Source organism: Aulonocara sp. 'chitande type north' Nkhata Bay, linkage group LG20 (genome assembly GCF_057382095.1).
Source record: "Aulonocara sp. 'chitande type north' Nkhata Bay isolate Kocher_YH1m ecotype deep benthic linkage group LG20, A_spYH_male_GT1.1, whole genome shotgun sequence".
Classification (NCBI taxonomy): Eukaryota; Metazoa; Chordata; class Actinopteri; order Cichliformes; family Cichlidae; genus Aulonocara; species Aulonocara sp. 'chitande type north' Nkhata Bay.
Window position 1 is genome coordinate 7,490,495 of NC_141363.1, and position 27,235 is coordinate 7,517,729.

At 41.6% G+C, this 27,235-nt stretch overlaps 1 protein-coding gene across 3 annotated transcripts; it reads right to left on the reverse strand.

Annotated features, from left to right (window-relative positions):
• LOC147305050 (pleckstrin homology domain-containing family G member 4B-like) lies at nucleotides 1-27,235 on the reverse strand. 3 transcript variants are annotated; one of them, XR_015126622.1, is made up of 25 exons: nucleotides 27,046-27,235; nucleotides 18,471-18,668; nucleotides 16,106-18,338; nucleotides 15,810-16,013; nucleotides 14,732-14,852; nucleotides 14,484-14,577; nucleotides 14,149-14,235; nucleotides 13,305-13,421; nucleotides 13,117-13,215; nucleotides 12,855-13,006; nucleotides 12,297-12,435; nucleotides 11,474-11,596; nucleotides 11,184-11,381; nucleotides 10,266-10,981; nucleotides 9,447-9,893; nucleotides 8,242-8,491; nucleotides 8,035-8,124; nucleotides 6,074-6,394; nucleotides 5,818-5,988; nucleotides 5,484-5,661; nucleotides 5,273-5,389; nucleotides 3,261-3,539; nucleotides 2,738-2,932; nucleotides 2,413-2,475; nucleotides 1-2,087 (listed from the first exon to the last, which is right to left on the reverse strand). XR_015126622.1 is itself a non-coding variant. In XM_086277508.1 (25 exons), the coding sequence occupies exons 1-24, from the start codon at nucleotides 27,046-27,048 to the stop codon at nucleotides 2,437-2,439; spliced, it is 6,615 nt and encodes a 2,204-aa protein (XP_086133634.1). In that variant the 5' UTR covers nucleotides 27,049-27,235; the 3' UTR covers nucleotides 1-2,087; nucleotides 2,413-2,436. The 3 variants fall into 3 exon arrangements, 2 of the variants coding, with proteins under 2 accessions (XP_086133634.1, XP_086133635.1); XM_086277508.1 differs by having other exon boundaries at nucleotides 2,694-2,932; XM_086277509.1 differs by lacking the exons at nucleotides 1-2,087; nucleotides 2,413-2,475; nucleotides 2,738-2,932 and having other exon boundaries at nucleotides 3,381-3,514.

Here is a 27,235-nt window from a genome sequence, read left to right on the forward strand (position 1 = left end):
TCATTTACATCATATATTAATTTATTGTTGAACATAAAAGTATAAATTACATTTTACAATGTAAAACAGGAACACATCCCACTGACTTTTCAAATTAAGGGTAGGTAATTACAACACCAACTTTTGTTTGTTTGTTTTTAGCTCAGTAACATTAGGTTATATAAAAGCACTGATGAGGTTTTCCTCATGTTGCTTACAGGTCAGATGGTCAATATGAAATGGCTTTTGTAAAAACAACAAACAGACAAAACAGAAGACCACGGCTGAAACATAACATTAAAAAAAATCTAGTTTTTGCAAAATTATACTGTCATCAGAATATATCATGCACGTATGTAGGTAGCACAGTAAGTGTCTGTATCTGTGAGGATGTTGTGTGTGTAATAAGGAAGGGCTGCATTTCCTCTCTTTGCTCCTCACATGACTGAGTCGTTTAGACCTTAATTCAGGGTGGAAAGAAACAACACAACCCTACTGACCTTGAATAGGAAAAATTAAGAAACAGAACTAATTTACATCAACAAATAAAAAGTATAAAAGAAAGCAAGTCAGCACAAAGGAAAGGGATACAGATGCACAAAAGGTGAGTGCCATGAAAAACAAACATGCAAACCAAAGGCTACTGTGTTACTGCCTTAGCTTTTCCTGTCATGATTTGTATACTCTTTATATTTACATAGAATAACAAAACTTAGAAAATCATGACACTCATCACCGGTACCTTTAAAGAAAACACATTTAAAAATGTGTTTTAATGGTCGTTTTCATAAAGAGAAACTTGGTACATGGAGCAGATGTAACGCTTAGTGGACCCTAGACGGTAAGTGGTTTCTGCTTGCAAGATTAAGGCCTTATTCTATTCACTGCTTATTATGAAGTAGCTTTTCTTGCTTCCCTGCACACACACAGTCATTTAAATCAAGATATGAAAACACACGAGTGACTAGTCTCTCCGTACAGATACATCGGTGGGTGGAGGATTACTAAGAAACTTAGAGGCATACAGGTAAAAAGCATCAGTTTAAAAATACAGTGGCAGTAAAAGGACCCTCAAAAGGTTACAGTACAGAAGAAACAGAAATGTATTTACGAGTGTTATTTACTGTAGATTAATTAAATTAATTTTATATTTCAATCCATACAGTATCCACATTTCTCAGTTTATCCCCATTCATGTTAAGCCTGAGTTTCCAAGTAGTACTGGGCTATGTGCGAGCGTATTGGCAGAACAATGTGGTTAAGCTGGCAAAAATACATGATTGCGATTTACTTCCTAAGCAATGCTTTGACTTTGACAAAAGAAAAAAAAAAGCATTAAATACTCTAGATTGGAGTGGTTTATACATGCTGCTCTGGTGTTTGTCTCACATGAGCTGCTACCTTTCAAGACAGCCATAAATAAAACATTAACTCTATGATCCCTGTTAATCAACAATTGTACAAGCTGTACAGGATAGAAGATCATACAAATCATATTTTAAAAAGTATGCAGTCATAGAATGCCTCCTTGCTATCTGGTCACCCCAAGGGGCTCTTTTATAACACAGCCTCCAGACATCAGCAGAAAAGACAAATCACACTTTAAAATATATATTAGTTATATTTCATGACATGAGAATGTTTTTCTGGAATTTTTGGTGACCTAATGTGAGGCAGCAGGTATAATTATTCCTATTCAACTGCATATTTTTGCTATGGTTTTAATCCACCACAGCTGTAACAGCAGATACCTGGTTCTTTATAAAGGTAAAACCTGCATTGGGGGGCATTAGGACGACTCTGATGGGCAAAAAGACTAGGCACACCTCGTATCACATATCTGATTGTGTTTATTAAAAAACTCCCACTGATGGCGCTACGTTTCACACTTCATGATGAATGTGTGACATCAGCATCACAGCCTTATCTTCTTCATATGATCAAATTTACCACATTTGAGTGACTGAGGTATGACACATGCAAAAGCAAACCCCAAACGCCTCTAAAATGACAAAGTCTGGTTGTACATAATATTTTTCATTCTGATAGTTCATCCATCTCTGCTGGGTGACTGCAGCAGGACTGACCAGCCTGAGTTGAAGTCCAATCTGTAAAAATATTAAAAGCACATATTATTCTGAATGCTGTGCCACTGATATAACCACATCTGTCACTATTTCTTTAAGAAGTGTCCTTAGGCTTCAAAGACTATTAAATGACCAACATAAGGTTAGCTGCTGTTATTCAAATTTAAAGGTTTAACAACAGAAAGTTTTATGGTGTATGTCTTTCAAGCTAGGGCTTGGTTTCGTAATTTTTTAAGGAATTTTAAATGCTGTCCCCCCCGTGTATATGCACTACCACATACACATGAATAGTATCCTTTTTTAATATAAAAAAACACAGAAAAATGACATGTAGAATTTAACCTGCCTTTCTTCTGCTGGGGATTCAATATTAAACTTCTGTTGATTTTCCAATTATAAGTGCATCACCCTGCAAAACAAGAAACCACTCAAATATATTAGCATGTAATAAAAAAGTCAAAACATAACTGCATAACTTAAGTTCTTAATGACACTGAATCGTCATGTTGGAAAACTGCTGCATCAGACCTGCTAATGAACTGAGCTACAAAAACAACCTGAGAAACGCTGAGACCATAATTTTCAGCTCATTTACTAATTCACCAGGTTGCCTTGTTACACCTTCACCTGCACTTGAGAATTAGCCAGATGAGGAGGTTTGGGAGCTACACCTGGCTTCTTTCTGGTAGCTGTCGGTGAGCTGCTTCGCCTCAGGCTGGGTGTCCGACAGGTCTGTGGGTGGGTCTGTGAATTCTGAGATACACAGGAGGAGTCGTCCACTATTTCGCCACTGATGGCAGACAGACAGCTGTGCTCCGAGCTGCTGAAGAGATTCGTGCACTCCTCAGAAGACTCGGTGCTGTCCACTACACGGAAAGAAAACAGGTTTTTTGACATCAAACTGATATAAGTTAACATTTCATAGTGATGTTCAAGAAAAAAATAGAAACCTAGTAAAGATCGCACTGCAGTTTTTCACACTGCTGTGCCACTAGATTGGGCCAAACTAAAAGATAAACTTAAACCCTCCAGTGGATTTAAATATAACTACTGCTCTATGTTAGGATAATCACCATATGATTAGTTCTGATTTATCATTTAGTCATTTACTGTTTGAATACTAGTAAGTTAAAAAGTCAGCAGCAAACAAACACGTCTCTCTATAGGGAACAAAAAACCTTAAAATAAACTCACTCAGTGGATGGCGATCATTGCACTGCTCATAGTTAAGTTGATGTTGATGTAGGTGATGATTGTTGAGTTCATTGTCAGTCACAGCGTCAGGGGAGGAGCAGACAGCTGGATTGGCATCCACGCCCTGCGACAGGTTCCCGGGATGTCCGGCAGGGGGCAGTGAGCCACGGCCGGATGAGGAAGACGATTGGCTGAGGGTGGTGGAGGTGGTGCTGCCAGAGCCAATGGAGTGAGGTCGGGGATAGTCTAAACCCCTGTGTGAACAACACGCCACAGGGACTGACGACATACATAGATATTAATGAGACAATAATGGGCTTGATTAGTGAGCAATGAGGACTGTTGAAGTACATGCACATGAAAAAGTATTCTCTCCGTAGCTGGATTAGTGGGCTTTACCAAATGTCAGGGCAATCAATAAAATCAGTGCTATAAAAATTTGTTTATAATAATAATGGATTGCATTTATATACCGCTTTTCGAGACCCTCAAAGCGCTTTATAACACGTTTAGTACAACAAAGACCAAACTGATGCACAGCCCCCCATTCCCCAAAATTATCTGTGATGTGATAGAACAAGAAGAATGAAATGATATGCAATTGATTAAAAACAATTCATTAAAGAATTTTATAAAAATACAAAAAAGTAGTTTTTGAGAGTATTTCAGCGCTTCCTCAATTATAATAGCTTTTGTTTGATGTGCTCTTTGTAAGTGATACATGCACAGTGGAGGAAATAATCATTTGATCCACTACAAACCAGCCAGATTTGTGGTTCCCACAGATTACAATCAGTGTATTCATCAGTTAATTACAGATACTCCTGATCTCAAATTGTTATGTGTATAAAGCTCTCCCACCATGGGCGAGACCAAAGAGCTGGCAAAGGACATCAGGGACAAGATTGCAGGCCTGCTGGCTGGAATGGACTACAAGACAATCAACAAGAATCTTAGTGAGAAGATGACAACTGCTGGTGTGACTGTTTGGAAATGGAAGAAATACAAATGACAATCAGTTGCGCTTAGTCTGCAGCTCCATGCAGGATCTTGCTTCATTAGGTGGGAGTGATAATGAGAAAGGTGGTGGATTAGTCCAAACTACAATGGAGGATCTGAAGGCAGTTGGGCAGAACAAGCCCATTTTATGTAAATGACTCAATGGGCGTAAAATCTTTGACACACCCCATACCATACCCATACTGTCGGGCTAAAGAAGCATGTTAAGGTCGTGGAGTGGCCTAGCCAGTCACAGACCTCAGCCATATACAAAATCTGTTGACAGCCAAGAAAGATAAAGGATTAAGAGTTTCTGTAAAGAGGATTGGGCCAAAATCCTGATATGTGTGCAAACTTGGTGACCAACTACCATCTTACTGCTGTGGTTGCCAACAAAGGTTTCTCCAGCAAGTGCTAAAGCTTTGCTTGGGGATCAAATACTTATTTTATTCAATGACATGACATGAGACTGTTCACTTACAAATTCTTACAAATTCAGCAAGGGATCAATTAATTATTTCCCCCACTGTAAGTTAAAGTTTTTCAAATAACACGTAAAGTGCCTTTATTGTCACATTTAACTTAAATATGTTTCAGGACACAGCCCTTGATCAGATTTCCTGTATCCAGGGGATCTTTACTAGTGTAAAGATTCCAATTGGAATGTTACACTTTGGTGGTGTTACACCAATTGCAAGCATATCAGCTGTGGAAAAGGAATGATGTTTTTTGTTTTTTTTGCAATGGATTATAGTGATTTTCAACTCAATTAATTCCTAACCATCCCCAGAGCCATGACACAATAATAATTACAACCTAATGTCAACCTCAAGCCTTTTGGGAGGGTTAAATGGATGAATTAAATGTTAAACTTTTAATTAACTGAAAAAACTAAAACTATAGTACAAAGGGTGGAAATAACACCAAGACTGCAAGAGAACTCTGAATTGTTATGTTATATCTGATAGATGAAGTGGAATTTAGTTTAAAATGTTGTATGTGCAGCTCCTTACTTCTGTCGGTAACAACACAGCTGACAGCTCGGTCACAAATTGCAGCATCACTGGGTTGAATATCCATGAATGGCTTGCGGTCCATTCCCATGAATACCCTCTCCTGCATGCGCATTTCTGGAACAAAACGTAGATTCACAATATGTTTTTAAACCTGTGAAGCACCGTGCACTGGGTCAAATGCTAAATAAAGACAGTATGTTGTCACAACCTCTACTATGAGCAGCCTGATCCCAGAGTATCCTCTCCAGGTCTGTGGTCCAGGCTTTCTTCACCTCCACGCTTGAGGCTCTCAGAGTGTAGGTGTCCTCACTTTTTCTCCTCCGGAACCAGATCTCAAAACACAGAGCGCTCATAGCAGAGTTATGAGTCATCCCAATGTCATTTGTCTGAAGAAGAAAATAGAAAGAGATGTAGAAATTTCTCATCCTGGAGGATTCAAGCAGCATTGACATGTAATTCCTTGTAAATTGTGTTTTAAGGTTCAAAAAGGGTTGACTGTTTAGGTTCTGACAACCCTTTGATGAGCAAGGACATGTGCAGACCTTGAATGACTGCTTGTAGATGTACACGTCGTTTCCGATGTCCGTCTTCTTGGTCTTGCTGAAGAGAATCAGATCTTCAAAGAGGAAGACGCGGCGGACACATTTCTTCTTCCTGAAGAAAACCGTGAACTCATCCTGGCGAATCAGCTGGCCTTGTTCTTTCAAATTCACCTGACAGAAAAAAGGGGACGCAACTGTCACTGTCATGCAACAACTGTAATTTAAGTTGACCCGGCCTCCCGTTTTAAAATCTTACATCACAATCCTGAATGGCATCCATGGTGAGTAAATCGTTGCCATGACGCATCTGAAATCGAATCAGAGCTGCGGCAGCCTGGATCTCGGCCCTCTCCCTCTCACTGCTCGTCAGGTCAGGCACATACACAGCTGGGCCGGACACGCTTTGCGCGCATATATTAGAAGTGCACAGTGCATCCTGGATTATATCTTTTGGCCTGTATGAGCCAGCCAAAGCTAACATGTCCTGGAGCAGAAGGCTGTACTTGCTAATTCTCTGGATAGGGCGCAGAAGGTAGGATGAAAGGTCCATCATGTCTCCCAGCTCCTGCTGCTTCTTCTGTGAAGGAACAAAAAAGGTAGAGCGTAAGTCTAAAAAGTAAAAGCATGGCACAAACACTCCTACTGTAGCTGTTGGACAATGGTGGGAGCTGTTCTTATATACCTTGGAAGGGTGCATTATTAAACATACTGCTACCCCTACGCTTCCTAGAAAATGCACTTATGGTACAAGTTTGAACATCCTAGGTGCCTAGGTTCCTTCTTGAGTTACCGCAAACACCAGATTTTCAGAAAACTCTGAAACTTTCAAAAGCCCCGATCGTGAGATCGAGGTCACACAGATTAGAATTTGTTTTTACCAGGTGCATCTATCGTATCTAGGGATGGGTACCGGTGTCCGGTGCCATGATGGCACCGGTTCTGACATAAACGGTAGTAACCAGACCGAAAAGCAGCGCACATTTCGGTGCTTTATTTCGGTGCTTTTTTTTTCCTGAGCTGTGATACACTTCTAGCCAATCATTTTACGTTTCCGAGGATAGTAGGCGGGGCCAGGTACGTACGTTCTGTTAGAGCAGAGCTACAGATTAAAAATGCCCAAGGCAAAGCGGTCAAAAGTCTGGCTGTACTTCACAGCAAAATATGCAAACTCAGCAGCTTGCAACAAGTGCTTTAAGCTGATACTGTCAAAGGAGGTAACACCAAGAATCCGATTAAACAGCTGGCGACGCATAGCGTTTTTTTTTTAAAAGCCGAGAAATGCGCGGTATTTGATAGCTTGCTGCGAGACCTCACACCGTGCACGTCGGGTGGGTTGCCAGTTATCGGACCCGGAGCAACATCCCCCAAAAACCCGAAGAATAGAGTCCTGGCCCCTAGCCCTGCCAGTGTAGCAGAAATGATGAGGATGATGATGCAGCAGCAGCCGTTCTTCTCTGCATGAGTAGCTTAATGTTGTTCGTGTGTAATTTACGTTGAGTAGGCTAACCACGTTATTACATTAATGCATGTAAGGTGAACTAGCAAACATCATCATAGCTACATGCGGCTGTCTTCTTGTTTGATGGCAGATACTCCCTTCACCCTGGCCAAAAAGGCTAAAATGACTAAAGAAAAAGTGGAAAACAGTTAAACATGAGAGGTTTTTGGACAAAGTTTGTGTTTTTTCCATTGATTAAGCACTGCTTCCAGCCAAGAGTGATACCATATATGCCACATAGCTGCAGAAAAGGCACACATTGTTATCTTTTTACAAAAAAAACCAGCTGAACATGAGAGGTTTTTGGACAAAGTTTGTGTTCTCCATTCTTTAAGCACCGGTTCGAGCACCGTTTAAGCACCGGCACCGTTTCAAAAGTACCGATTTGGCACCGGTATCGGATAAAACCTAAACGATACCCATCCCTAATCGTATCGATTTGAAAATCCTACAGTGCCTCATTCTTGATTTATCATGTTCACATAGTTGGGTCTCCACACCTCCCTTCCACCTGCCAGTAACGGGGTAAGTGGGTAACAACAATAGCCCATCAGCCCCTTCAGCTGAGGGGTAAAACGTTGTCTGTGGAATACTTTTAGTCACTCAGCTCTTTTAGAGTTGTAAGTTAGAGTTATAATAAATACAGTAAATCTCCTTTACATCATTAAGTTAGAAAACTGCTTTAAAAGTTTTTCATTGACAGGAAGACGTAAATTAACCTTGAAGATGTCATGGGGACGGTGCAGGATCAGGGCATCTGATTGAGGTTTGTTCTTGCTGTACAAAGCATATAGACCAAAACTCTCACTCTGTGGAAAAATACAGTTTAATGTAAAGTGAAAATTTTTTCTGAGAAGAAGTAAAAACATTATGTAGAATAAATATTGTATGAAAAAGTATAACGCAGTCACAGAGTTGTTACTCACGTGTCTGAGAAAGCAGCGGGCCATCATCGCAGGCTCCCTTGGACAGGCCTCCAGCTCTGGCAGGAAATAGTGGCTGTGGAAATCATAAAGCTTCTCCAGGTTGCCAAAGATGACCCCTCGCTTGCCCCTGAGGTCCTGGGGGATGTCTAGTCTGTCCATTAGGGGGAGGTAGTGGGTGAGGATGTAGCCTAAGGAGCGGACATACTCCCTCTCTGTGAACACCAACTCCTCCATGACACGCTGCAGCCTCCTGGTGACAGGAGGATATAATCATACAAAATATTCTAAACAAATGTTAACATGCTCAGGTAAAAAAAAAGTGCAGACATCTTCTGATAACTACAGTACTGTGTAAAAGTCTTTGACCGGCCCTTATTTTTTTTATATTTTCCTACAAATATAGGTAAAGGTGCAGCGGTTTATTGTAATGTGCAAACATAAATGGGAATACAGTATATAAGGCAAAATCTGTGTGTACAGTTCTGAGGTTGAAAGGTTGAAAGTGTTTTCTTTTTCGGATGTTGGCTGCCTTTTGTTTTATTCTCTGTCAAGATGACCTCACACTGCTTCAATAATGTTGAGTTATCATAATGAATGATTGTGTACCAGTGTGTTAGTTATTAAAAAAATACAACAAACTTCTTTGAAGAAAAATACAAAGAAATGAGAGGTGGTCCAAGACTTTTTCACAGTACTGTACATTCTCGTTGTTACGCTTATCATCAGCTATCTTTCCCATTTCAGATAGATACATTATTATTTTGCTTCCGTCACGTATATAGTAAGAAAAAAAAAGCCAGCATTTGTGAATTATGGAAACAACCCGCTGGGCACAGATAAATATTTACACCACGAACCTACATTTTCCCCCCAACTTCTTCTGCATTGGGTTAAATGTAAATTTATTGCAAACAAAGTTTCTCAGCACAGTATTTAAGATATTCGAAATTTCCAGTGAGGTAATAGCAGCACTGATAGTCTGTGCTCAGTAAGACCGTTCCATCAATCCATGACACAAAGATGGAAAAAACAGAGGGAAAGTGAACAGACAGTACCTGTAGCTCTTCATTGCCAGCTTAGAGACAGAAAAGAGTGCATGAAAGACTCACATGAGCCACATAAGATGAGCCAAATTAAAGTTAATCATCAAATATTACTTATTCTCTATAGGCCATAATGATTTCACCCACACACAGAAGACTTACAGGGCGCGGCTGGCACTCCCATGTGGACTCTCTAAACAACAGGTCCCCTCATTCCTCCCAGTGGGCAGGCTGGAGTGTTTGCAGCATGAAGTCCCTTTACCCCCCACAGTCCCGTGGTCGCTCATGCAGGAGTCTTCTGAGCAGAAGCTCCCATGGCGGGAGATCTGAAACTTCTGAGCTTCTTGGAGGATTCGACAAGACGGCTGACCATGGTGGGAACAAGATGATGGGGTTCGAACTCGCTGCTCTGGAGGAGTAGATGATCCTGCTTTTGCCACTCGTGTGGTACATGAGTCCTGACTCGCTGACCTCACCCCAAAACCCCGTCCCCATGGAAACCATTGGCAGCCGACAGTGTGGGATTGAGACAGAGCGGCAGTGTCTCTCTCGCTCCTAGCTCTGCTTATTTGTCTCCTCTTCACCTCTCTTTCTGTTCTCCTTTCTGACCTGTATAAAAATGACACAGAGACACTGTTACTACTTCTGTAGCACAGCCATGCTACAGAAAACCAACTCAAAACTGCCTTTAAGGTTCTTAATCATCTTAAATGTTTATTCAGATCCATAAATCTTTATTTTTTATGCCAGCGGAGATCCAAAACACTTTTTGTATTTTTTGTTTAAATTTTGTATACCATGACATAATGCACAGGGCATCTACAATTACTATAATTGGATTATAATTATTATTACACAGAGAAATTCTCCCAAATATTACAAATATTATCTAACAGAAGAGTGTGAGACTTGCTTTGGAAATCAAAGTGAGTTAAATATTTAATAAGAGGGATGGATAGACAACCAAAGAAATTATTTTACCTATGAGGAGATTGTGGAGCGACCTTTGACCCCTGGTAAATTCCAGCCTCACTGTAATCCTCAGGTTTAACGATGATGTTACAGCAGGCTACAGCTGTTGAATTAGCGCAGTTGTTGCCCAGGATCGGTCTTCTCTTTCCTAAATCCACCGCTCCTGACATGATGCTTTCCCACTGCGGATGCCGAGGCCCAGGGGTTGATTGTACCACCAAATTATGGCTGCCGGGAGAAGCTGTCTGAACATTAGTGCTCACCACGTCAACAAAATGACCTTCACACCAGCTGCTAGAATCTGGTTGCTGGTGATAAACCTCATCCACATTCTGCATCCTCTCCTGAAGCTGTTGCCGGGCTTCCTGACTTCTCAGCCAGGCAAAGTTCCAGACACGCATCCCCCGGGAGCCCTGCAGGAAGCTGGCCTGTGCCTTTACCTCCTGGAATTTCTCCGGGCTGAACTGTTGGAACCTGTCATGGAAAGCCTGGAGGATGGAGCTGTCGGTGCATGAGGGGGAAACACCGGTGGTGGTTGGATGTGAGCCTTGCTCTGTATGGATGTCAAACTGACAAAGGGATGCAATGTTTGGACTAGAGTCTTGGTTTTGGAGCAGAGTGTCTCTTTGTTTAACCTGTGAGGCGCTTTCAAGGTCCTGCACTGCATGGATTCTGGACTGACACTGGTCCAGGTAATCAATGCATTCACTGGACAGTGCTGTAGCCTGTTTATAAAAGAAATGTCTATTTAAATAAAAGTAAATGAAAAAGACTTCTTACTACTTTTTAAAAAACGAGTAGTTCTAACCTAGAAAGTCAGATGTTAAAAAATGCAAAGTACAGGATAAAAAGTATGAAAGTTTGGGGTTCCCAAACAGGCAAAACATGCAGTATGAGAGCAACAAGCGACAAGTATCAAATACAAACCTGCTCACAAAAATCGCACACGTTGACCATGATCTGCAGCTCTCTGCCACACGCCTCTGCTCGGCATAGGAAGTCCTCCAGGCCTGACTTGAAGGTACAGACAAAATCCCTGAACGCCTCAGTCTCTGGGTAGGAGATCCCTCTCTGCTGAAGCCGCTCGGCCTCTGACACCAAAGACATGGCGTGGTGCCGTCGGTCCTGCAGGGGGACAGAAAGAGAGACTCAGAGAGCTGCACAAACAAACACAAATACAGGGAGAGTGGCAATCACAAATAAAATCTTAGACTGACATTAGCTTCAATTAGGAAACCAGTGAAGATGTTGAGGATCTGCTCCATTCTGTCTCCAGAGTCCTCCACTGACTCTGCCTCCAACAAATGGTGCTCTCCCTCCTCATTAAACCACTGCTGAATCTACATAGGGGTGGAGACACAAAAGTTATGTATTTGGTAATGTAGCATATAAGAAAACTGAATATGTGCAGACTCCAGTGTGTGCATATGCATATGCATATTCAGCTGCAACTAAACTGAATGTGCTGCTTTTCATTTCTCAGTTAAAAGCAGCACTGAGTTAATTAAAATGTTTTAGTGTCTAGTTTTTTTTTGTTGTTCATTCGCATTATAACACAAAGAGAGCAGGAATAAAATATAAACTGTTTGCATATTACCTGTTTATATAAATATATATATATGTATATATAATATGTATGCATATATACATATATATATATATACACACTGAGGTGTGTGTGTGTATATATATATATATATATATCAACTTAGAGCATAAATAAGTTACCATCAGTGCCTGATTTAAATTTGTAATGAAGTGATATTAAAAGCCACAAACTAGAGGAAATCTTGCACAAGCCCTCGTTTTTTCTTTTTAACACTATATTCTATATGATCAATTACAGCTAAATTATACTTTCAATTTATTTACACACAAAAATCCTGAAATTCTACACTTCAATACAGCCACCTAATTCCTTGCTGAATCAGTGGCCTTTTGTGATGTCAGGATCACAGGACCTACACCAACTTTAGTCTAAAAATACCTTTTCAAATAAGAAACCTTTAACCTTAGTAAACAGAACATCAGTCAACGTACCTGTGTGAAGTGCCCCTCCATCTCTCTGAGTTGGAGCAGGTACTCCAGGTGCTCCAGCGACACGTTGGACCGCTGCACGAGGACGTGAGCCTGCTCCTCAACGTGGTTGTACAGACCTGTCACTGAGTCCACTGCATCACTGTATTGAGGAAAACGTAACATCAAAGGCTTCACAAAGAAGTTGATAAAAGTAGTGAATGTCATTTTAAACATTTCAGTGTACTCCAGCACCCCCACTGAAGATGAGACCACACTTTTAATGTAACTTACCTGAAAAGATAAAGGCCAGCACCTACTCAAAGTGTAGGAAAACACTTACTTATAAATGAATCAGTGTGTCTGGCCTCATGTTCTTTCCTGTACCTGTTGTTTCATATTCAATAAACTACGGCAAATGTGATGTTAAGATGACACTTTGCTATTCTAACAATGTTTAATTGCCAGTTATAGAAAGATACTGACACTTGTTGTTTCACAGCAAAACCTGAATCAGACTGTAGGACAACAGCTGGGATTTTCTACACTTGCAAACATAGCATTAGGATGATTCGTGGTTACCTAAAGTCCTCACAGTGGGGGTATTTGAGGTCGCTCTGCTTCCTTAGCCTAGCCAGGATAGCTCCACCCTCTCTCTGCAGGCTGACCAATCGGCTGTCCTCCAGAACATCCCTCATCAGAGTCCTCTGGTCTATCATGCACTGCTGCACACCCTGTTACATAAAGACCAAACAAAGAAGTAGTTACTGAGGAGAAGGTAACCTCAATTTCCAAGGTCCAAATAACAAAATGAAAAACCAGTCAAAGGCAAGTGTTCAAGTACCTGTACAGTATCTGTCCTGCGGGGCTCCTCGAGCTTGCTGATGGCTCTCAGGAGCAGGCTGGAGGCCACATGCAGATCGTAGACAAATGGGAAGAGTTTCTGCAGAACAAAAGATGTGGCTAAGCAGTGAAAAGGCAGACAGGCATGGACAAATGGAAACAGTTAATATCATAATGTGACGGCCTCACCTGATGTAGCTCCTTCCAGTCAACGTTACCACGAGACAGTGTCCCATCCAGGTGTGAACTCAGCTGACTCACCTCCACCAGCTTCAGCAACGATTTAACTGATGTCACTATATCAGTCTGTCAAATTACCAGGAACATATTTAAGTCATTACTCAGTATTTAACCACAGGAGATTGTTCACTTATCACCTTTAGCAGACACATTGTAGATCTTTATGTAATCTGGTTTATTAAATCCTTCAAATTCTACATTTTTTGCTTTCATTTTAACTAATTAGTGCACGGACAAAACTGGAACTTTGGACCTCTCGGTGTGTTTGCTGGTATTTGATTTAGATGATTGTCCTTATAAGATCAACAGCAGATCGTTTTGATCTATTTAGTTTTGTAATTAGTTCATCTTATACACCGTTGAAAACAAAACATCTGATAAAGAAAACTTATCTTTGATTAAAGACCTGTTCTTTCCTTCAACAGCTGATAGTCATGCAATATGACATATTTTACTCTCTTAACAAAATATTTAGCTGTTGCTAGTTGCAAACACATATAGGAGATTAGATTTCATTCACAAAAGAAAGAAATTGTCTTCTGGGGAACAGGACTGTAAATGCAAAGAGTCTCAAGATGTAAGATATTTGCATGGCTAGACACACATGCTTTTGCACTCTTAGAAATAATGCATAATATATACATATATGGCATGTAATACATACACACAGATGTTCAGTGAGCTGGATTAGCGTTTGTGCTGAGCTGATTCTGCCCCCTGGGCCTAATGTTTAACTCCCCTGCTTTACGAGGGCTTTCTTTTAAAAATGGATGTAAAGAGTGAAAAAGCTGACCTGTATCCCTGGACACCTTTCTGGTCTGAAGTTGTTCTCTTTGTCCACCAGCATAACCAAACTGCTCACTGCTTGAGGGCGCTGCTCCTGCAAGGATTTAACACTCCACTGAGCTAATCATGACAAATAAATCAACAGATGTATACTGAAAACTAATGTCATCTCTTGCTCTCTTGCAAACAAGCAGGGTGCTGATGCATTTTAGGACTTGATCTTTCACCCAGTATTTATGATCTGCAAACAGGAGCACTCAGCCAGAGATTAACACATAAAACATCAATTACCTGTGATCAGCTGTAGCAAGCTGTAATAAGGAAAGTTTGTTTGCTTCATACCTGAAGAGTCATCAAAGCTTTATAGAGGTGCGGCTGAGGATTAGTTTTCCTCGCATCGAACACTAGTGTCATCCCACTGTCTCTGATTTCTGTCCTACAAAAACAAACATTCCAACTAGCACACAGTATTTCCACAAATAAAACAGAGACAACCACATAAATGAGAAAACTCCTGCTTTCCAGCAGGTCTGTGAATGCAGAGAGGGTCTATTTTAAGTGTTTGGTTGAATGATTTATTCATTTCTTACCTGGTAATAGAGTGGAAGTAGAGCAGCATCTGGAAGATCTCCTGGCTTGTTACAGCTGTTCGCCATCCCGGGTGGTCACCATACAGTTCAACTACTGCCCTGCCCGTCCTGTCTCTGCTGCCTGGAGGGGTAAGAGAAAGGAGAGATGAGGATAAAAATAAAAATAAAATATGTTGCATACGCAGGAGGGTTTTCACAAACGAGCTGATATATTTTCAAAAGTTTAAAAGTGAGAAAAACTTTGCAAAATAATACTGCAGCTGACAAAATAGTGAGGACCAAAGTCTAGAATAATAATAATCAAAAAAGAGAGAAGCAAACAGATGGTTCAATGTTTTCTAGGTACAATGCATAGTAGTGAAGGCTTCTATTAGGAGTAATGGGTTACGCAGCAGTGTTCATATTTAAGATTTCATCATTGCATAATGACCTCTAACTACAGGTCAGTAGAGTCGCCTGCTTCACATTTACATGAGGAGTCCAACAACACATTGCAGCAACCAAAGACAAACAAACTAGACCCGAGCAAGGTCATTCACATTTTCCTGTAGAATTCACTTGGTTGAATTCTGAAACCACACTGTTAGATGCCTCCAAGTTAAACACAACACTTTATAAGTGAATTTCACAGCAAATGTTGCAAAGCAAATGTTTTCTATGAGCGCAAAAACAATAAAATATTTATTTTCATAAATAAATAAAATCACAGATACAGACTCTCACACTGAAATAATGTCATATATTAGATAGCAGATGAGATTTTTATATTGATGCTTTTACACTGCAGCTCTGAACCTTTCTAGACTTTATCCAACAGAGGTGCAGTCAGGTCATTAAGCAGTCTGATGTGTAACTGCACCCAACAGTCTAGTAAAGCCACAGCTAGCTACTGGACTTCTGGTGTGCCGCATACTGCATGCTGTACTCAGAGAGCATACTTGCATAAGGCCAGTGGAGTATTTTTTACAGTGGTATTTGTGAGAAAGAGCAACAATGTTCCAAGATGATTCTTCAATCAGTGCACATGGATATTAATGGATAGCTTTTTATTTTATTTATTGTATATCAAATTGATTACCTGTAAGTGATGCTACTCCCAGATAGAGGGGGTGGGCTCCGGGGTCTGGAGATCCTAGAGGTAAGTGGTCAGGTCTAGGACGAACAGAGGGAGGCCGGGAGGTCTTCTGTGTCCCTGCCACTAGAGGTGTATCTGTCTGTGATGGTTTCTGTGTTTGCTGGCTGTTTCTACTAGTTATGGAAGCGCTGCCAGGCTGATCACCATCTGAACAAAGTTTGAAAACAAAATAAAATGAACCTAACAACACCAAAATGACCGCAAAGACAACTACAGAGAAGAATGACTTAAGTATGTACCTAGAACAGCCATGTTCCTCCTGTTGATCTTTGGTGAAACTAATCTGAAGGCGGTGCTGTTTTTACATTTAACCACATGCAGCTGGGGAATCTCTGCACAGGAGTTGCTATTTTCTTTCCTCCTGACATTTTTACCATCGACGATAACCAGTTCACACTTCTCTGAGGTGTCCACAACAGCAGTGGAGAGGGATGAACACCTTTTATTCGATGTGCATACTTGTGTGTTTTGTGATGCTGTGAAAGGGCTCCCCGCAGAACTTGTTCTGTTTGGCAGCTGCTCGCAGGGTTTGAGGGTCACGTGCTTCCCAGAAATTTCATTCGAACTAAATAGTAATCCGTGGTGTTTGGTGGAGACACGTGACTGTCCATTTGAGCTCGACTGAGCTTTAGCGTTAGTCATCTGTGTTTCTACTGTTGAATTTGTTCCATTCACATTGTGTGTACTGCCATAGGCAGAGTTTACATCCAGTGGTTCCCTAAATGGCACTGTGGTCCTATCATATGTCTGCTCTGGTAGCTCACCAAAGTGACAAGCATTTATTCCCCTGTAATCCATACAGGGGGTGATGTTTATATCTCCTGGTTTCCAATACGGAGCTGTGTCATATTCTCCCGACTCCTTACAAACAGCTTGAGGACGGTGGTTTTGCATCCCAGAGTCACCATACATTCTTTGAAAATTAAAACACAGATCCCTTGTTTCATTCTCAAGTGGCCCCTGTCTGTTTTTACACAGTGAGAAATCACCATCCTCCTCCACCACAGCTAATGCAGCTCCTTTCTCTTTCTCCTTTCCAAATGTGACGGGATTTTGCAGCGCAGCCTGGTAGGAGTCCCTGTATCGACACCTCAGCTCCTGAGCCCTGGAAACCTTTCCGCCCTGTTTTCTTCTCATGCATGGAGTACAGGGTTTCTCTGAGAAATGCACAGTCCGGATACACTCAGAGGGATCAGTGAAGTCAGAGTGAGGGTGGTGAGGCTGGGAAGGACTGAAAGTGGATGGAGGTCCTTTTTCTGCAGACTCGTTGGGTCTAAGATGACTTTGCGTTTGAGGTTTTGCAGGTAGCTGCACTGGTGCTTGCCACTGTGTGGGAGGTGGCATCCGTGTTGCCGTCTGCCCTTGTGTTTGCCTGTGTGAATCCTGTGGCTGGATTTGTGCAGGTCTCTGCAGATATCTCTGCATTTGTCCCTGAATTTGTGCATGTGGTTGGATTTGTGCCTCTGATTTTTGTTTTTCTTCTTTAATTGACTGAGCTCTACCGAAAAGCATAGTGGCTTGAAGGATATCAATATATTCCCCTTCTGCACCAACAATGGGTGCTGGCTCACCTCTACTGGTATCTTGAAGGTTTCTATCTTTACCTTTATCTTGCGCTGTGATTTCAGCACCCTTATCTTGACCTTTGCATACAATTAGATCAGTATTCGTAGGGGTCCACGTATCTGAAACAGTGCTTGGTCTTGTGCTTGTACCTTTCCCAGTAAAGCGGCTATCCCACGTGTTAGGGGACACCCAACCTAAAGGCTTAGGCTCTGATTCAGTCTCTGTAACTCTGATCAGCCTTGACGAAGAAGCAGCACTAACATCAACCAAGCAAAGCGACACAGCAATACCGTGCTTTGCTGGACATATTCTGGTCTCCACGGAGAAGGGAGAGGGATGTGAAGAAGATGTTAAAACTGAATTTTGAATGGTTAGAGGAAGCAGTTTGAGTGCAGATTCCTTTGAAGGAATAAGTGGTAAAGATTGATTAGATGAAGAATTAGGAAGAGGTGAAAGGAGAGGAAGCGGAGATGGCAAAGCAGGATATGAGCGAGGAGCAGAGGCCATACTACTCCTAGCACTGTGTGGCCTGTCGGCAAATTCAGGCACGGCCACCCGTTCCCATGGTAACCTCACCACACCCTGCTCTGTGGCAAGCAGGCATCGGCTGAGAGGCGTTCCCTGGCGGCCGTTGTTGAGCTCATCTAACCAGTCGAGGCTGAATATGCAAGGATAGGAAGTTTCAGGAATTGGGGTTTCCTCTACTAATTCCTCCAATAAGTCCTCGTCTTCCAGGAGGCTGCAAACCACGATGCGAGCTGATTGGTCACAGAATGGTGCCACCTGGAGATAAAAATCACCCGGCTGAAGTAGCACTGGGTCGATGGGAGCAAGATGGACGACAACTTGGTCACATAAGCACAGAGGCCAGCCCTCATAGACGAAAAGAACACCAGAGTATGGAGCCTAAAGGGGACAGGACATGGGCAACAGAAAGAAGTGTACTCAGTATTCTGCTCTATATTAACAAAAGTGCTGAATGTACATAAAAGTCTCTTTAGCTTAGCATCCCACTGGGGTTTACAAACAATGACTTACACATGCAGCCTGCTGCACGGTGTCTAAGATGTGCTTGGCTGGGACCAGAAAGTCCAGCAAGCACCGAAGGGCGTCTCCCTGATAATGATTGTCGATGACTTGGAAGAGCTGGCTGAGAAGCGTGGGGGCGGTGGCCTCAAAGGGCGGGAACAGCACAGACAGAAGGTTTTGGATGGATCCCTCGAGAGAATCAAAGTTCTGGAAACATAAGAGAGAGCAGAAAGCTACAGATGTTACTTAGCAACAAGTTTTTGAAACTTCATACCACTGATTTCCCGAATTACATCATGATGTCAGTGACAAAAAAAATAATCAAACACCTCCATCATTTTTACATATATTCATTCAGCTGCTTAGAAGTTGAACCTTAGTGCAGGCAATCAATATTTCATTCTCAATTTAAAAATAAAATTTTAAACTTTTTTGATTTTTATCATCTGAAATCATATTTAGACTAAATCTGTGCTAGCCAGTATTTCTAACCTTTGAGATGCTGGGATTCTTGCTTGATAACTGATTAATAAAATATTCTGACAGTCAACTGATCAATTTATCAGGTATCGAAACTGTGACTTCACGTTAACCGCATAAAATATTTACTTAGTGCAGTGCAAAGTAATACTAAACAGCAGTAAAGCAGGAGTCAGCTGCTTCCATCTGCCTGTTGTCCACAGTAAATTACAGAGGCCTTGTCCTCATGCTCACAGAACAGCTTCACAAACACACAAACACCTCAGGCTCATCAATGAATATCGAGGCAGCCGGCCTGACAACAAACATCCAAGCAAACATAGTGTGTGATGCCTGGTCCCGAGGTTCACAGGCCTCCTGGTTTATAGTTTCACATTCCCTTTGACCTGAACTCATGGCCCACTACCCACTTTTAGGCCCTTCTTTATTTAGACCAGCAAAGGCCACAGCACCAGACCTCTGGGGTTCACATACAGTATATACACGTACATGGGGGCTATATGGCTTAGAAGAAAAGTGATGTGTGAATCTCCATGCAGAAGTTGGATCTTATTACAGCTGGATATAGTGAGCATAGTTGTTTTGCCAGAAAGAAAAAAGCACATTTTCATACATGCCAAACCAGAATGTAAAAGTCACTGTCCACTGCATATTTTCATTAAGATTATTTACCACTCAGCTCAAAGATTCAAAGCTGGAGTGACAGACATGGATAAGCAGAGATGGAGACATAGACGTGTTTTGGTGTGATGAATTAGCGCCTCTGACACTGATACTTGCTCGCTGTCTCGTGTTCAAACCAATTCAGTTCAGTTGTATTTTTATATAGTGCCAAATCACAACAACAGTGGCCTCAAGGCCCTTTAAGTTGTAAAGTAAAGACCCTACAATAATACAGAAAATCCCCCCAAAATTAGATGACCTACCATGAGGAAGCACTTAACAGTGGGAAGGAAAATCTCCCTTTTAACAGGAAGAAACCTCCACCAGAATGAGGCTCGGGGATTGGCCACCATGTAAATGAGAACAGGCAAGAGATATCATGTGTTCTGTATCTTTTTCTTGCCACTTCTATGAAGGGCTGTGCGGCACTTTTGGTCTTCATTAAGCAGTTTAACGCATTCATATTTGCATTTTCTCAAAAGTGACTTTTTCAGTTCTATGCATAACGTGCCTAAAGGTTTCATCTTATTTTATTTTTTTGCTGCTGCCTGTTCTCATTTACCATGTGGCCATCTACCCTCTTCATCTCATCCCCTTACATTATCATCCAAGGAACGCTGGAATCTCCACCAGTCCATAGCGCCTACAGCTTCAGAAACAACACTGTGACTCAGAGCTGTTTAGTCAGCTTTGACACATCCTGCTGGGATACAACACAACAATGGCTACTGGGGTAAAAAGAAAGAAAAGGATAAGGGGGTGTTTAAAAAAAGTGGTGGTGGGTGCTAAATGAGAGAAGATATGGATGGGTACAGACTGAAGCGCTTTATGAAGTGTAAGCAAATTCAGCTCATAGCACATACATTTTAAATGAAGGGTTTTCCTGTCTTAATCACCAAGAAAAGCACACCAGCTTCATCAACTCTTAAATGATGCCAGTGAAAGGGTATGCTGGTGTGGAGGTCTATATACAAGCCTCTGATTCAAGCTGTGCCTGCACTGCTGGTGATGGGTAAGCTGTGAGAAGCAGGACAAATCACCATTTACTGCATGTGCACCAACAAAGATGCCTATTTAAGCAATTTTTAAAATGCGTGTTTTTTAACTTATGTGTTTACTGGTTAGCCTGCCACCAGTATGCGGCGTATTAGCGGACTGCGCAGGCATGTCTCTCTGGCTAGGCAGATTCACATGGCTCTATATACACACCCGGATCTTTCTCACTCAGCCACTGAAATAAATAACGAGGCTCACATTACTGTGGATAAGATGTCCCAGTGCTGGAGCTGAGGACAGTTTGAATATTTATGTCCAGTATCATTATGAAGCAGAAATAGTCCTTGAACATTCCTGATGTCAAGGAGGTTCCTGTCTGGACAAAAAGAAGATACTTAACACTAAAGAATGAAAAGAGTGCACAGTGACATCCCTGTAGTCCATGTGCTTCTTGGGGAATTTTTCCTTTTTCATCAGTAGTCTCTGGTGGCAAGGGACAAGAAATGAAGAACAAGGGAATACAATGCACCAAAGGTCTAGGATTGGATTTGAACCAAGGACAATGCGATTACATGCTGTCCCTCTTTGATCCCTAAACTAGGACACCAGCATGATCCCAACTGTGCCATTGTATGAAAATCCAGTTTAAAAAAAAGAGTGTCTAGATTGGATCATTAATATCCATTATTCCTGCTGACTGACATAAACAAACTATTTCTTGGAATGAATGAAAACATGCAGATATTTATTCTTAGGTTCAGCGCAATGACTTTAAGGAATACAGAAATTGAAAATCAACAAGAAAATGTTGTATTTGTGAACACTGACATCCTTGGAAAATTTATTTGAATCTTTTCTTGTTATTAACACAGTCAACCATTAACACTATTATCATTATCCACTCAAATATAAATTTTTTTGTGATACATTATAAGCAAAGAGCCTGAGAACTATGTGAATCCCAACAAGTCCGGCGTCTCTGATAGCAAAACCTCAAAGTCTCTGCAGACACTGACACGACCTCTAAATAAGCATTAAAAGAATCAATTTCCTGTGTTTATGTCTGCGGTTATTCATCGAAGCTGATATACACAGATTCTCTTCTGGATTGCACGAACTATTTAAAATGGTTTTAGTGCTGCCAGTTATAAGAAGTGCTGTGGGAGAAATGTGGATTCCTGTCTATTCCCAACAAGAAGGAGATCTTTCATTCCAATTCATTATTAGAGCTCCTGGAGATGCTGTGAAACTGTGTTTTTTAAAGAGGCGTCACCACTACAACAGATAACTAAACATATAATTTTCCAGCTGCCTAAGCAGCGGTCAGAACGAGTCATGTGTGGCTCCATTCATGGCTAAGTGTAAGTGTATCATATTTGATACATGAGTTTTTGAGACTTCTATATCATCACAGGGGATTTTTCCCCCCCCTGATACAGTGGGCCACATTCATGTAATATGCCAAGAAAACATTTCTGTCACACCTTAAACTGTGTTTGAAAGTGAAAATTAAATCAAAATTTGGCAGCTCAGTTAATTATGCCTACAGGGAAAAATTAATTACTGCACAACTTCATTATTATTATTATGCTTTAATATGCAATGTTTACCTTCTGTTGCATCTTCTGCAGTACAAAGCATTGATATGCACTGAGTCCACTCTGTGGAGAAAACATTTGGGCTAGCTGAAAGTGTCCTCGTGTTATGCCTCAGCAGAGGACAAAGCTGAGAAAGCAGGAAAGCTCAGTAATGGGATCTTTAACCAGCTGGAACAATCTTAAGTGATACTAGATGCTGAATCAGTGACAAACTGAGGTCAGTAAATTCTTATTGACACCACAGTCATATTCTCCTGTACATAGTCTGTGACTTGCTGTGGAGAATTGACAACATTTAAGCGTGTACTTGACCGACGGAAAAGGGGGGACTCTCCACTCCAGGTTAGGGACGAGTTATTGGCCCAAGTTGAGGAGTTTAAGTATTTCGGAGTCTTGTTCATGGTTGAGGAGAGAGGAGAGTGGGAGATCGACAGATGGATTGATGCCGAAATTAAATGAAAGAACAAGATTGCAGATACAAGCCCTGGAAATTAGCTTTCTGAGGGGTGGCTGGCCTCTCCCCTAGAGATAGGGTGAGGAGGTCGGCCATCCGGGAGAGACTCAGAGGCCACTACTCCAAATCGAAAGGAGTCAGTTGAGATGGTTCGGGTATCTGACGAGGATGCCTCCTGGAATCCTCTTGGGTGAGGTTTTCCAGGCATGTCCCACTGGTAGGAGGCCCCGGGGCAGACCCAGAGATTTTATCTCTCGGTTGGCCTGGGAACGCCTTGGTGTTACCCCAGACAAAACTGGAGGAGGTGGCCGGGGAGAGGGAGGTCTGGGCTTCTCTGCTTAGGCTGCTGCCCACGCAACGCAGCCCCGGATAAGCAGAAGAAGATGGATGGGTGTATTTAACAATAAACATTTACCAATGGTTCACAAAGAAAAGCTTTTCACCTCACCATTCGTAATTTTAGAAATTTCCAACTCTCCAGGCAGCTGAATCCTGTCTATCTGGTTGTCAGCTGACCGTCCATCAGGAGGGGAATTTTCTTGGATTTCTTTCTCATTGTATGTAGTTGTGTGCTTTCTGTGTGTTTCTTTACAGCAGGAAGGGCTCCCTTGCTCACGTCACGCTATGATAAAATTGTCTTCAGTCTGCAGCTCTGTTGACCCATTCACTGAAAATAACAAACCAGTGAATGATGACAAAAACACTCAGGCTGACCAACAGATGCTTTTAAAGAAAGGCAAGCTGACATATTTAGTCATTTTAAGGACAATTCAATTGTGCTGTAAATAGATTAGCGCTGACGCAGAAGCTGTGCCGTGACACACCACCAGAACAATCGATGGCACACAGCAGAGGCTCAAACCAGCCATGGGACAAAATGTGAGGTCATGAATGTAAGTGTCCTTGTGAAAGCAGTTCCCTTTAAATAGAACTATTTTCTTTCTTTGTTTTTTAAATTATGATAAATTAACTTTTATCTTTCAGCAATGACCTGCAACTGAAAATCTTGCAAATCTGTGAAACTGAAATTGACTGTTGACAACGTCTCCATTTGAAATTACCGATGCACGTAAATCTGCCAAAAGTCTGAAGAGCATGTCTTTGCTTTTTAAATAATTGGATGCTCACGTTTAGACTGTAGCTGCTCTGGACTGCTGTTGTCTCGTACAAAACAGGAAGTTATTCCTGCTGCACAAAAGCATCTCTTGGTCTTTTTTAGAACATTTGTTTGCATTAATAATTTATTATCTGATGCTATTTACAGCTTGGGAATCTGAAGCAGAAAAAGAGTTTACTCAGAGAAAATGTACCAAATTCCATCCTTTGTCAGAGCAGCCTGACTTTTAGGAGTAAATGGACGTACCTAAAAGGTAAACTGTTGAACCTTTTAGTGTAAAAGCTGCACCTTGACACTAAAAGGTACAAGGAAAAGAAAAGCTAACTTTTTTATTATATATATATATATATATATATATATATATATATATACACACACACACACACACACAGGTTCTTTTACCTAGTGTGACATATCGTTCCTCTCTACCTCAACACACAGTGACACCTGAGCTGAAGCACAATGAGATTAATGAGAAAAACACAGCCTTAAAGGAATCACAATACACGACCACTACGGCATCGAGATGGCCAGACATCATATTTACTAGCCCTCACCGGGATCAGCAAATCGGACCTTGTGGAGGGCAAACACCAATCATGACAGCCTTGATAAGCAGGATGGCATGAAGGTGGCTGTAAAAGTAGCAGTCAGGAGGCAGCGAGACCTGTGTTTAAGTCATTAAAAACACGTCAGGGGTTTATGAATGAGCTGAGACTTTAAGCATGTCCTTAAACTCATCGCAAGTGAGTTGACGTGTCTGTGCTGTGTGCACATGAGGTGTGTTATTATATCAAAGTGTGGCTTAGCATTCACTGACACACTCGTCTCATCTGTAATTAGCTCACAGCTGCGCTTAATGTAACTCACACCAGCAGATTTCATAACAAACATCCAGAAATGACCACACAGAGAAAGAACCACCTGTCCTCAGACATCCTGGTGAACTTCTATCGCTGCACCATCGAGAGCATCCTGACCAACTGTATAACAGTCTGGTACGGGAACTGCTCTGCCTCGGACCGGAAGGCATTGCAGAGGGTTGTGAAAACTGCCCAGCGCATCGCTGGAGCACCACTTCCTGCCATAAAGGACATCTACAGGAAGCGGTGTCTGAAAAGGGCTGGGAAAATCATCAAAGACCCCAGTCACCCATCACATGGACTCTTCACCCTCCTGCCCTCTGGGAGGCGCTACAGGAGCCTCCGGACTAAGACCACCAGGTACCGGAACAGCTTCTTCCCCAAAGCTGTCAGACTCCTGAACTCTGCCTCCTGACATCTGACCCACGTTAACACATGGACTGGACATACACACACCCACAACCACCTACACACACACACACACACACACACACACACAATGGACAACTGTACCCTCAAACACACAATAATAACATGGACTGAACCACCACTCACAACCACTAGCACTTTATATAGCCTCTTAACTGCACTACTGTATAGTTCTGTGTAAATAATCATACGATAATTTTTAATTCTACAAGTGTTTACAACTTGCATAGTTCCCATTTCTGTATAGCTGTATATCTCATATTCTGTATAGTTTTTCATATTTATATCCTGTTCATAGCCTGTACATAGCTTGTACTCACTATAGCCTGTACATACTTATAGTTATAGCATATTCATCACATACTTCATACCATGTACATATTACATACCATAATAGACCCATTTCTGTAATATACTTACATATCTATATTATTGCTAATATATATTGTAATATATCTATATCACTAAAGCACTTCTGGATGGATGCAAACTGCATTTTGTTGCCCTGTACCTGTGACATATGCAATGACAATAAAGTTGAATTCTATTCTATTCTATTCTGTTCTATTCTAAAACAGGTGAAAACATGGATGAACCACACTGAACATTAAAACACACAATGCCAAATTAAACCCAAAGATTTCTTTCACATATGCAGAACAAACATCTGAAGACTTAATGGGACTTAATGTGTGTGTGTGTGTGTGTGTGTGTGTGTGTGTGTGTGTGTGTGTGTGTGTGTGCAGCTCTGCCGATGTTCAGACAAATTTGGGGCAACATGCTCAGAGTTTCTGTCAGTTAGTGGTCTTTTAGTATCATCAGTAATGTTTTTGTGTTTATAGCCAAAGCAACACATACAAGTGGGCTACCCAGGTAAAGGTGTGGTGCTGATTTGTAGTTTTGCAAACAGAGTTGTTGAACTGACTGTTACGTATTTTCCATTGAGTCACCAGGACAGGACAAGACGTCTTTCAGCTGAGAGAAAAAAGATGCTCTGTGTAACCTGGTCAACACAGGAACAAATACCCAAACATTGAGGTCACTCCTTAAACAGGAATAGTCGGGTTAATGGACTCTGGCTTCAACGACATGGCAAAAATGCAGGAAAGAGGGCGGGAAAATCACAGTAGTACACACACACATATATGCAGAGGCCTGCCAAATAAAACCTACAGGAGAGCTGGGCGGGCATTTTAAAATTCAGCTCTCTGCATAACATCCGTGCTGTTGGTCTGTGCCAAACTAAATCCACTTTAGAAACTGGACACACCCTCTCTCCAGCCCAGGTAGAGACGTGACAACGCTCATTCATTTACTTCTGCTTACAAGACATGCAAGCTGAGACTCTTACATTATCCCATCGCACCTCTGAGGTTCAAAAGATCTGCTGTCTGCTCTCTCGGTGCTCGCATGACTCACATCTCACATACCAGTGAGTGGAAGGAGGCAGATACAGTGGCTGGTTTGTGAAATCTGCCTTAATGCTCAGTAACCTGAGACCTTCACCTTGAGTCGAAACACGGAGGCAGAGCGGCAGCCAGTGCATGCTATGGGAGCTATGCTATACGTTAGACACACTCAGAGCACATGCATGTTACAGCATAAAGGGCTACTTGTCAGGACATAATAAATATGTAACTTGGCGATACTACTTAAAAACGAGACATTGCTCTACCTATCTACATGTCTATCTATATGTGAGGAGAGAAAACCGTATGTGTTTCATTTCAACTCTGTTAAAAAGGAAAATATACTAGAGTTGCTACCAGCAGTCATTTAGCTGATTAAATCTTTTGATAACCAATTTATAATCCAAAGATTTACAAGTGAAAAATTGAGAAACGCAGCAAATCTTCACATATTAGACCCTGGAAACAACTCATCTTCATCAGCGCTTAGGTAGAGTGCATAAAACATTTAAGATTAATTCTTCACATGTTCACTCTGGATGAGAAACAGCACACACAGCAGACTCTCACATTACCATCTTCCTTTCTGGGTTCTGCCTTTTCTGGTTGTCACAACATCGGCAATTTCTGAGATAATCCAAAAGGAACGGGAATCGTCTACAAAGCTGCTGCTCCCGCACGCTGTCTGCTGAACCAAAATAAAATCCATTCTGCACAGACACTCGTTCACAGCTGAGTGGCTCAGGACAACCTCAAGCAAGCTGG